The sequence below is a fragment of the Thermochaetoides thermophila genome, assembly GCF_000221225.1.
Source record: "Thermochaetoides thermophila DSM 1495 unplaced genomic scaffold scf7180000011821, whole genome shotgun sequence".
NCBI lineage: Eukaryota > Fungi > Ascomycota > Sordariomycetes > Sordariales > Chaetomiaceae > Thermochaetoides > Thermochaetoides thermophila.
In genome coordinates, this window is record NW_006383037.1 from 693,567 (window position 1) to 705,098 (window position 11,532).

At 52.1% G+C, this 11,532-nt stretch overlaps 5 protein-coding genes across 5 annotated transcripts; 3 read left to right on the plus strand and 2 right to left on the minus strand.

Moving 5' to 3' along the window:
- Positions 1-1,555: 1,555 nt before the first annotated feature.
- CTHT_0061000 (uncharacterized protein) lies at positions 1,556-3,568 on the plus strand (the record flags this gene model as incomplete). Its single annotated transcript, XM_006696353.1, has 4 exons — positions 1,556-1,688; positions 2,004-2,313; positions 2,378-2,829; positions 2,886-3,568. 4 exons carry the CDS (start codon positions 1,556-1,558, stop codon positions 3,566-3,568), a joined length of 1,578 nt encoding a protein of 525 aa, XP_006696416.1.
- Positions 3,569-4,505: 937 nt separating this feature from the next.
- On the plus strand, positions 4,506-6,028 carry CTHT_0061010 (uncharacterized protein; the record flags this gene model as incomplete). The annotated part of the gene is made up of 4 exons (XM_006696354.1): positions 4,506-4,977; positions 5,046-5,335; positions 5,397-5,410; positions 5,884-6,028. 4 exons carry the CDS (start codon positions 4,506-4,508, stop codon positions 6,026-6,028), a joined length of 921 nt encoding a protein of 306 aa, XP_006696417.1.
- Positions 6,029-7,021: 993 nt separating this feature from the next.
- Positions 7,022-8,505, plus strand: CTHT_0061020 (putative bud site selection protein; the record flags this gene model as incomplete). The annotated part of the gene is made up of 5 exons (XM_006696355.1): positions 7,022-7,075; positions 7,142-7,152; positions 7,233-7,312; positions 7,405-7,723; positions 7,791-8,505. 5 exons carry the CDS (start codon positions 7,022-7,024, stop codon positions 8,503-8,505), a joined length of 1,179 nt encoding a protein of 392 aa, XP_006696418.1.
- Positions 8,506-8,870: 365 nt separating this feature from the next.
- CTHT_0061030 (uncharacterized protein) lies at positions 8,871-9,516 on the minus strand (the record flags this gene model as incomplete). The annotated part of the gene is made up of 2 exons (XM_006696356.1): positions 8,871-9,130; positions 9,192-9,516. The coding sequence occupies 2 exons, from the start codon at positions 9,514-9,516 to the stop codon at positions 8,871-8,873; spliced, it is 585 nt and encodes a 194-aa protein (XP_006696419.1).
- Positions 9,517-10,079: 563 nt separating this feature from the next.
- On the minus strand, positions 10,080-11,147 carry CTHT_0061040 (uncharacterized protein; the record flags this gene model as incomplete). The annotated part of the gene is made up of 2 exons (XM_006696357.1): positions 10,080-10,952; positions 11,025-11,147. The coding sequence occupies 2 exons, from the start codon at positions 11,145-11,147 to the stop codon at positions 10,080-10,082; spliced, it is 996 nt and encodes a 331-aa protein (XP_006696420.1).
- Positions 11,148-11,532: the final 385 nt, after the last annotated feature.

Sequence of the window (11,532 nt, forward strand, 5' to 3'; positions counted from 1 at the left end):
TTCCCGTTCGGAGCTCATGTTGGCAGCGATGTAGGTGGCTATTGGGAGACAATGGCTGGGTCTTGGAGCTTGTTTGTATGGAATTGCTGTCCTAGCTCCGGCTGAATAGATTCTTGTTGACAGGAGAGGATAGTATCTGCGTTTTGTGCGCAGCTAACTATGAGAAGGGAAGCGGAGGGGCTCTGTTGCTGGAGGTCGAGCACCTCGATGATGATGTCGTCTGGAGAGCTCGAGCTGCGCTGCGATGCGATGCGATGCTGTGGCACCAAGCATGGAACAATACCCGCTTCGGGCGGATGTCTGTGGGGATGGCAGTTGGAACACGCGATTACGGTAATGCGGAGAATTACGCTTGGAGGTGTTGTCATTACCAGGGCCGTTACAAGAGTCGCATCCGTGTCATCCGCGCTCTCGGAGATTGGCGCATCTGCCACCTGGACCCTGGCATGTGCATTCATGCTGCAGCATCGGTAATAACCTTGGCCTTATTTCAGAGGTGTGATCCCTCGGCAGTGACCCTCATCTGGCAGAATAACCTCGAAAACAATGACAGATCTGAACAGATTGACACATGCTAGAGAATTCCTCGGTTTTGCAAGACATCTAGCATGAGCTTGCGGCCGGAACGACGGGCTTATTGCCGGGAACACGTTAGGGAGATCGCAAACCTGGGAACCTTGTCATGCTATTAGATACGTAACGTCATACGGAAACATTGATCTTCCTGGATGTTTAATGATCCAAGGGCCCCCCAACTGACCAGGGTCTGTCAATGGGACCTCCTCAATTTAGCACCGCCGTTCCAACAAAAGCATCTCAGTGTTTAATGAATGCTTTAGCGCTCTCCTTTGTGGGTGTGCAAGTTGGCAGAGAACAGTCGCCTTCCCCTTGCGTTGCATATCCAGTACGGAGTACATAGTAATACACGAATCCACCCGGTGATCAAGAGAGCAGCCCATCGTCAATCCCGTTTACCACTACCACTACCATCTCATCTTGTTCAGCTCCCAAGTCTCAGGTCCCCCGTGCCAATCGTCCGCAGCCACGCGCGCATCTAAGTCACAACGTCTTCCTGATCTCGGTCGTGATCTCCGAACGAGTCATGCTTACAGGCTGCTAAGTAAAGCAGCTTCCCGCCAGCAGTCCAGCGCTTCGTCGCACTAGCGCATCGTCACCCCATCCTTTCCACTTGTCCGACGGCCTCTTTCTCCCAGTTTTTGGCGGCACCCCGTCCAGCATCGCGTGTCCTGCGTGTGAGGATCTTGCGAACCAACGACACAGGCGACCAACCGCGTAGTACTTTGTTGGCGGAACGACGACGGTCTTTGATGCGCACCGGCGGGCAGATGGGGGACAGGTGCCACGGCCGCGTAACCAACTACCTCTAACCGCAAGCGACAGCGCTCTTCATGGAGACTATCATCCAGGATCACACTCCTCTCGCCGACTATCTTAAGGGTTAGCACCGTTTCCTTTGCTTCCTGCTCTGATTCGATACCCGCTCTCATACCTTGCGCTTCCCCTGGTCAATCTCGAAACTAATCGCATCATCCCTATGGCAGACGAAGGCGAAGAACAACCGTCCTTGCCTACTCCCTCGGTCTCGGATGATCCCGGTCACGATGAGTCGCCGCCATCAAGTCCGTCGTTTGCCCCGGTAGGGCGACCGATGGTCAAGAAGCGCTTCCGTAAGCTTCCCGAGCGACTCTCTCTTGACGTGCCCTCAATAGATCGGTTGCGATCATGGAGGAATTCGTACTCGGTGAGATGGCCCTGTGATGCGCGCGCTTGCATCGCTGACAGGCAGGCAAAGGCAAGACTGACACGTTGGCTCTAGAAAGTCGTCGTCTCGAGTTTAGATCGCGCCGATAACCTTAAGTTCATCGAACAGTTCCGCTATACTATTGTTGCTTCCCAACTTTTGAATGGGCATTCGATCACAGGACACCACAACTTCCTGAACCGATCCAGTGAAACATCAGAATCACTCCCCCATGCTCCAGGGCCATCCTCGACGGGATTATTTGCAACGGCCGCTGCGGCCGTGGTGGTAGCCTGGGTGGTCAAATATTTGTTTTCAGGGGGACTTGCGCATTTGACAAAGAAGCGCGTCGCTATTTCTGCCGTTATCCTCATTGCAGTCGCATCTGTGTCGCATGCCTACCTTCGGCAACAGTGGTTGCGTTATTTGAGGAATCAAGCGCTGAACGAGGTGACGATCTTTGTGTCGAGGTCCCAGGAGTTCGACAGCGCGTCGAGTGCTGCCATCTCGCTCATCCAGGAGGTGGAGCTTGTTTCTCGGGGTTACAGGATGTAAGTCGATCTGTGAATCCCAACGGCAGCCATACTCCGTTTGATACACTAACACACACTGTAGAAGCGCTCCTTTGCCACCCATTAGTCGTATCGAGGACAGGTCTCAGTCGCGCCGTTGCAGCAGGCTGCGGAAGGCGCTGAAGGGACAAATGTCGGAAATGATTGAGAACTACATGCAGGTCACGACAGCAGTTAAAGGATTTGCTGAGCAAATGGACCTGGAAAAGTACCATGATATCTACGATATCAGCGATTTCGACATCTCAGATGCCATGCAGGGCTTTACGGAAAAGGAGTTCGAAGACATGGAGTCGTTGCGCTCACTTAAAATCGCGGCCGCTCGCTTCCATACCATCCGCAAGATTCTGCTTTGCTCCTTGCTTGCTTTTGAGGCTTCGGGAGACAACAATGACTACCTGCGCTGGTCGACAGCTGTCGAGGGACTGAAGACGCTGAATGAGCTCACCCTTCAGAGCTTCGAGAGGTTACGACAACTTCTTGCTGATGAAGAGAGTAAGATGGCACAGCACTTATCATGATTGTTTATTCAGTTGTGCTAACCCATTCAGCATTCCCCACGATCCCAGAAACAAAACTGCCACTATCCCCGGCTCGCGAAAAACGCCGATCACAGTTCATGAAGCTCAACTCTCTGTCCACAGGCATCCGGGGCCTACAGGCCAAACTTGCGCTGCTGCGCGAAGAGGCAGAAAAGACGCTCAACGAAGCAGACGATGTCAACGATGTTTCAGAGCTTGGACAGGCTCTCATGGCGCAATATGAGTCGATTGGCCAGGATTTGAAAATGCTCACCCAAGCATGGGAGGAGGGCAAAGCAGCTCTGGCCTCGGGCATTGACAAACATGAGAAGCGGATATCATCCATTAGCAGCCTGCTTTCCCCTGCAAGCTCCCTCAGCGGTCTCACCGCTATCGAGGAGACACCCGGTGGCGGTGCGGCCGAGGCCTTCAAAGCCCTGACCGGCGAGTCGCCGCGTAGCTCATGCTTCGGCAGCACCAAGGGCGACTCTGACGAGGCTGAAGTGTACGAGGCCGTCTCGCTGCCGTCACGGCCGCGCAGCCTGCTCACAAGGGAAGAGCGCATCGCCAAGATGAAAGAAGAGCGGGAGCAAAGAGAGCTTGCCCATGAGAGGGCCGAAGCTAACCGTGGTATGCTCCGGGAGCTTGAAATGGTCATCAACCTCCGACCCAAGCGGGCGACCATGCCGGCATCTTCGCGCATCTCGTTATGATGACGACGACAAATAGAGAAGACAAAGACAGGCCAAAACCGAAACGGTCGTTTGGAGTGGTTCCTTTGTTTTTTGCATCACGCTTTACTCTCTAATGGTCCATTTCGTTTGTATAGAGTCTTTCCCTTTTCACTACCCTTGATTTGTTTTCCCATGCATCCAACTTGGTGGATATGTGGCAGCATATCAACACCCATTACATCCGTACAATCACTTCCAGCATTTCTAAGTCTTTCAGGGTTCCTCGGCGGGTCGCACAGTGGGATGGTCGGCGTTTTGACTAGGTCTGGGAATGCTTGCAACCAAACATTGACTTATCCAATCATACTGCTAATCCGCATCGTCATCTTTGTACCTAATCAGCTTCGGAAGCAGGAATTTAGACTCCTCCAATGGTCAGACCAACTACAATTCAAAGGATATTTGTCATCCAGGAGCCGATATGTAAATGGTTGTTTGCTTTTCGTCGTTTTTAAGCTTTGGTTGGTGCCCAAGGTCAAGGCAGGAGGACAAGGGTTGAGCGTGGAAGGCCTCCGGCAACCCTTCCCCGCGCCAAGCACCCAGGCAAGATGGAGCCGCCTAACCGGATATGGCAAAATCAATCTACTTGGGCTTGTCGCGTCGCGCGCCTGTCCGCCAGCACGCGTGTCGCGTGCCCACAGTTCTTGAAGCCCTGAAGCTTTCCTTTTTCTCCCACTGCAAACCTCCATTCTCCAACTCCAACAGCCCCTCTCAACGACTCTCACGAAGAACATCGCCGCCGCGTACTACCACCAACCCTCACGCCCCTTTCTTTCATACTGATTCTCCAAACCCAAAATACCTTTGACATAAACTCATTCATCATCCAGTATGTGTTCGGGCGCTACCCCGCTATCCGCATCGACCGGCTCTGGACCCTACATGCGATCGACAAAAAGCTAACGCAATTGCAGCCATGTTAGAAGCACGGTTGGAGCAGGCCAGCATCCTGAAGAAAGTGGTTGACGCCATCAAGGATCTGGTCCAGGACTGCAACTTCGACTGCAATGATAGCGGTATCGCCCTTCAAGCTATGGACAACAGCCATGTCGCTCTCGTGTCCATGATGCTTAAGGCCGAAGGCTTTTCCCCCTACCGCTGCGATCGTAACATCGCGCTCGGCGTAAATCTCACTTCTCTCACCAAAGTGCTGCGTGCCGCCCAAAACGAAGATATTCTGACTCTCAAGGCCGAGGACGCCCCTGATGTCCTGAATCTGGTCTTTGAGAGTTCTGAGACTGATCGCATCTCCGAGTACGACCTTAAGCTCATGGACATTGACCAAGAGCACCTGGGTATTCCGGAGACCGAATATGCTGCCACTATTACCATGCCATCCAATGAGTTCAAGCGTATCACGACCGACTTGATGGCCATGTCGGAATCTGGTACGATTCTCCTTGAGCACACCATTTAAAAATTCTTAAAAGGCTTTCCGCTAACACGCCAATTTCAGTAACCATCGAGGCTAACAAAGACGGCGTCAAGTTCTCTTGCCAGGGTGACATTGGCAATGGGTCTGTGACGCTTCGTCAGCATACCAACGTCGAGAAGCCTAACGAGTCGATTGAAATCGAGCTCAGCGAGCCCGTCTCCCTGACTTTCTCTCTCAAGTACCTTGTCAACTTCTGCAAGGCCTCGGCGCTCTCGAACACTGTGAAGATCTGCCTTTCCAACGAGGTACCCCTGCTGGTTGAATACAGCTTGGGTGGCAGCAGCTACCTGCGCTTCTACCTTGCTCCGAAGGTATGCTGTTTGGTCTTTGTATGTTGTTTTGTTCGATGACCAGTTGGCTAACTGTGTATAGATTGGTGATGATGAGTAAGCATTGAGCGTTGTGACGGGTGAGGAATGACGCAATGACTGCCACTTACAAGTTGGCTTGGTTCATGGGTTAGTAGGATGGGATACCTGACGGTGGCTATTGTAAAAAGGCCCAACATACTAAAAGAACCGCGCGAAGCAGTTCCAGTCTTTAGAAGTTAGAGGAACCATAAGATAACGGATATCTGGGTGACCTTCTTCGGTAATGAAATAACTATTGCCTTCACTCAGGTTTGATCTCTTGCATCGTATTGCGAATTACACGTATCCGGGAGGCTCTTTTACAGATCAAGGGGCATCGTACACTTGACGCTTCCAGATGTGCTAACGTAGGACTAATCTCGCCAAAACGTTACCGTCTCCTTAGACCAAACATCTTAAACTCCATCCCTTCCATTTCCCATTTCTCCAATAACCATTGCAGCTGCCGTTCCGCAAACGACCTGATGCCCTTATCCGTCTCCGCAAAGCTACAACTCGCCAGACACCATGGGTGCGCTTTCTTCCAGCGCGCCCACCACCAGTGTCACCGCAGCCGACACAGGCGCCGCTGGCGGATCTCGCCGGGCTCGCAGACGATTCGTCGTCCGTTCGACCATCTCCCGCCCGATGTAAACACAAGCGTCGATCAGCGAGACGATCTACGCTTCTAGAGCCAACTCTTCCTCCGGGTGCATGCCCGCGGTCGCCCAGCCGGATGGCCCGTAGTCTTCCGTGACGTGTAGTGCCGCGCAATGATGCTTTTTCCAATATTATATCTGCGGGCAGTATCTCGAATGCTGGGCGGTTTATCCTGCTTCTTGAGCTGGCCCTCAGTCTTGCCTTTGGTCTTGTGCGTCTGGTGGCCCTCGTGAAAGCGCGTCCTCTTTGGCGATAAGTCAGCAGGCGACGCACAGCACTAGAAGTTCTTCGGACGGTTGGAGGCTCTAAAGTTTTGGTGGCATTTGTGGAAGATTTGTCTTCCAATTAGAGTGACAGTCAGCTTCTCATCGTGATTGATACAAAGCATGGGGTAGAATTGAGGTCGTGAAGGTGCCTGTACCGTTATAGCAACTGTCCGCTTCTTGGGCCCTGGGCCCTGGCCTTCTCCTGTCCACCCCCTGTCTTAAGTTTCGTCACAGCCCCGCAGCGCATCTTTGCTTCCCGCGGCATGTGCATGGCGGGGTCACATTTCATGCCCGTGGCACTGGTCCTCGAATTCGACTCATCCAGTCACGGCTCGACTCACTGCCAATTTCTGGACCCTTCCAGCGGCAGAAGCCTGCAGATTTGAGATCACACATCCCGGCGCGTTAAAGATCTCGACAGGGATAGGCTCAAACAAAGTTCAGGCGACTTTCGCGCTGGAATCTTTTTTGAGACAACAGTCGCATTTGCTCTCGCCGTTCAGCAAAACCACTCGTTGCTTGTATAGACCGTTCAGTCGCTTTTCCTTTATCGCTGAGCCGTCTTTTCCTGCTTGCATTGTTGTAATAGATACCCCTAGACCGTACAATCTCGGTTCCAGAACCAGTGGTTGCCATCGGCTCTCCCTGTTTTCTGGTTTCTCCTCGATCTTTATCTCCATCCGTGGTGTTCTGTCTTAGACAAAGATTACCTTGCGACATCATGAGTGAAGGCTGCCCTGTTCCCGAAACCCGGGTTCTGGCAGTCGCTAGTCATGTAAGCTTGCACTGGTGTATACCTTTTCGTTGATATTGAAGTAGTTGCTAATTGCTCCTTGGTTAGGTTGTCTCTGGGTGAGTCACTAACGACACTGGACGAACTTACCGTCTGTCTCCCTGCGCTTCCAAGTCGCTAACAGAACCTTATCCTGTAGATATGTTGGAAACAAGATTGCCGTCTTCAGCATGCAGTCCCTTGGCTGCGATGTGGCAGCGTTGAATACAGTCCAATACAGTGAGTTTGTTTTTTTTTTTTTCATCCTTAGCATTCCGACATACATGAACTTGTTGGCAGGCCTAACCTCACTTTGACAGGTAATCATACAGGTTATCGCCAATGGACCGGCTCACGAGTATCTGCGCAAGAAATCACGGACTTGTATCGGGGACTCAAACAGTCTTATCTTGACGACTTCGATATGATGCTTTCTGGTTACGTGCCAGGCGCTCCCGCTCTTGAAGCTGTTGGGCAGATTGGCCTTGAGCTCAAGCGCAAGGCTAAGGGGAAGCCTGGGAGCTTCTTCTGGGTGCTTGATCCGGTCATGGGAGACAATGGGAACCTTTATGTTGCACCGGACGTAGTGCCCGTATACAAGAGCTTGGTACACCATGCAGACTTGGTCCTACCAAACCAGTTCGAGGCCGAGTATGTCCAACTCATAAACTTTCCCTGACCTTTATGATTCAAACCCTGACCAACTTCAAACGTACAGGCTTCTCTCTGATACGAAAATCACGGACGTTTCCGCACTTGCTAATGCCATACAAATCATGCATGAACGTTATCGCATCCCTCACATCATTATCACATCAGTGTCCCTACCACATCCAGATCACCAAGAAGGCTCAGGACCAACCCTATCAGTTGTCGGCTCCACGATGACCTCGGACAGCCGCGCTCGTGCTTTCAAGATCGTCTTCCCTGCCATTGACTGCTACTTCAGTGGGACAGGCGACATGTTCGCCGCGCTGATGCTCGTGCGCATGCGGGAGGCTGTGTGGGAGCACGATCAAAAGATCCGCAGGAGGAAGCAAGAGCAAGGACAGAACAGCGATAGGGATAGCAACGACATCTTGATGACCCGCGACGCTTGGCTTTCTGATGACAGCGTTGATGCGCTCGACTTACCCTTGGCCCGCGCCGCCGAAAAGGTGTTGGCAAGTATGCACGAAGTGTTGACCAAGACGGCTGAGAACATGCAGGGAGCCATCGAGAAGGTTAAGCGGGAGGTTGCTGCTGCAGCCTCGGAGGAAGGATTAGTTGACGGAGTGAAGGAGGGCACGGATGGGTCTGTTTCGAAGGAAGAGGCAGAGAAAAAGATGATGCACTTGCTGAAGAGCAAGGCTGCAGAATTAAGACTAGTCAGACACTTGGATAGCTTGCGTTTCCCTAAGGTACAGTTCAAGGCGACGAGGCTGGAGGTCTAAGCTATGGCAGAAAATAAAGTTGGATGAGTCGAAAAAAAAACGGCTGGGTGGCTTTTTAGCGTCTTTGGTAGACCACGGGATGAAGTATAGTCCCGGTATATAGAGAGCGAGATATTGTTGACAGATTATTGGATCTCTAGGCAGTTGCATCAAGCATCAACATCACTGATCGCATTCGATCATGCCAGAGATATCAAATGCCACGAGAAAGACCGTAAACTCCTGATTACCGTTTAGGTCCATATGCCCAGTGTCCGCTTAGCCCACCCATATCGCGATGTCCTGGTCCCTGAAATCCTCTCCTGGCCATAATAAGAAAACCTTAAAACACAAATCCCATAAAAGCCTCGTTCATCGTGACCAATTTAGTTGATGCCTGTGCTGCCAAAGCCACCAGCACCCCGCTCACTCTCATCAAGCTCTTGCACTTCCACAACTTCAGGAGTGTAGATGCGCTCGAGCACAAGCTGGGCAATGCGGTCGCCCTCCTTGACCTGGAAGTCGGTCTCGCTATGGTTGAACAAAAGGACCTTGACAGGGCCGCGGTAGTCGGCATCAATGACACCGGCTCCTGTATCGATGAAGTTCTTGGCAGCGAGACCAGAACGAGGGGCAATGCGGCCGTCTGCATCGCTGTTTTAGTATTTCCTCTTATGTTATAGCACAACACAACGATGATTGCTTACAGGTTCCCAGCGGCACTGCCATGCTGATATCTGTCTCAACCAGAGCCTTGCCTCGGGCCGGAATAACCGTGTCATGAGCGGCGTACAGGTCATACCCGGCTGCAAGAGCGCTGCCCCGCGTGGGCAGGCGGGCCTTGTCTGACAGTTTCTTGATCAGGAGGGGGCCCGGCTGGTCCTGCTGCTGCTTTTGGGCAGCGCCATTAGAGGACGAGCTGGCGGTGGACTCCATGGTGGCAGCAGAGTCGGTCTTGAGTCGCTTTGCAGGTGGAGAGGTCGGGGCAATGGGAGAAGTAGGAGCAGCAGTGCTAGTAGTCTCTGCCGTCATGATTCTGGTTTGTGAGAAAAATTTTTCCCGAAAATACGGTATCAACCGAAGAACCGGTACACACGATCTGGTGGTCCGGAAGAAAAGCATGGATTGATTTGCACTGGCGAGGGAAGACGCGAGGACGCGATCTAGACGCGTCCCGTTAATTGGTGGCAGGACAGGGGCTTTTCAGGGTCCACAAACGTTCTCTTTTTTGATTGGACAATTGGCCGCCCCTAACCCCATCATCCAGGCCCAGGAGAGTCTGGGAGGTGATGTGTAGCAGCATGATAGGACTCAGCGAAGTGCTGAGTTGTCATCGCGTTGAGTCTAGATCAAACTACAAAACAGACACGGGAGTGGACGTCACTACAATCCAAAGGAAACCAAAAATATTTGTTTCCACATACTATCGGCACGATGATCCGGTCGTTCTTGACGACAGCTGGAGTAAAGGCTGCTGAGGTTGTTTCGTGGCCGAAGTTGATGAAGGGATCGCCCGATGTTGTTTAATTGTCTGCAGATGCCATGCAGAAACATATCTGCTTTCAGGCCTTGGATCGCTCTAATGTTCGAGAGCTCTAACTATCCACTTCTCGCCCAAAGTCGACAAGTCGTATCTTCCGAGCATCTTTGGGGTCGAACATGGCAACCTTAGATCGAACAAGGAACCTTGCTGCTGCCGATTCCCTGGGCAACTCCACGTACGCGGCTGAGTTGTCGCCGCGAGCTTCTATCAGCTTGTTCATGAGCTGTTCTAGAAGATCGCGCATCTCGGCCGCCGCAGCGGAGGCCTCATCTCTTGGCCTCTTCTTGCCAGCTTCCCCTTGACTATCCATGGGAGCCCACATCTCGTCGATCCTCCTCTGACGCTTGTCCTGGTCTGATTCCCCTTTTGTCTTCTTCAGTTTACCGTGGGTGGTAAACCCTGCTTCCAAGTCGTTTGGATTAATGTCAATCATGTCTCCTACCACTGGCCCACCAAGATCCTCGGCCGCCAGCATTGGCCCCAGATACTCCTCAATAAACTGATCTAGCTGCTTCATGAGAGTTGAAGTTTGCTTGTCCCAGTGCTCCTTTTGCTTTTTCAACTCAGCGATTCGTTCTTTTGAGAGTTGGTCTTCGCTTTTCTCCCCCTCATCCTCTAGCCCTTCGCGTAAGGACTTGAGACGGTTTTCCAACGCAGTTCTCAGAGCTTCCTGCTCACAAAGATTGGCTTTTTCTGTCTCTATCCGACGTTGAATTTGCTCCAATGACTGTGCCTGGGCTGCGGCGCACTCCTGAGACTCTTGGATTGTCTGGTGTGCACGTCGCATCGCCAGCAGTGCCGGCAAGACCGAGCCAGGTGATGGCAGAATAGGCTCTGATTCAGCTAGGTGTTGGAAGGCTTTAGTCATGATCTCTACAGACTCTGTGGCCGAGGAGTCGGCACCGACAGCCGAGTCTGATCTCAACTACAAGAAGTAAGCTTTAGCTGGGCGATTGACAAGGTAAATGTGTTACTACTTGAAAGATAAGGAACACACCTGTTGGATTGCATCCTCCAGCTGCTTTTCAATGCTTTTCAGCTCTTGAATGGTGCGCTCGAGTTGAGCTTCGTAAGTTCGATCGCTTCTACGCTGGGGACTCGGATCGACCTCCATCTCCATTCTGACACTGGATTGGTCTTCTGAACGTAGGCTCGATTTGGTACAAGTTTGGACACGGTGGGCGAGAGATAGTCAAAGAATCGATTTCTTTTAGCTTCTTTCTTTTGGTTATCGAATCCTGGAAATCACACCGTACAGCCCTATAGAGTAGTTATCCGATTTCTACTAAGACTGACACGTATTTTGCTGAATGGCCCGATCTGCACAGCTTGAAAGCCAAGGCTCAAGCCGCGTAACCACGGGCCGCGTGCAATGGGTCGAAGTGCCACAGCCAGTTTGGGCGCGAGTAGATGTTGGGGACAGAGTGCGGCGCTGCTGCTGCAACGCGTTGATCTGGTTGGTGACTGCTGGCGATGAGGAGCGATCACCTGAAGTGGGCCCTTGC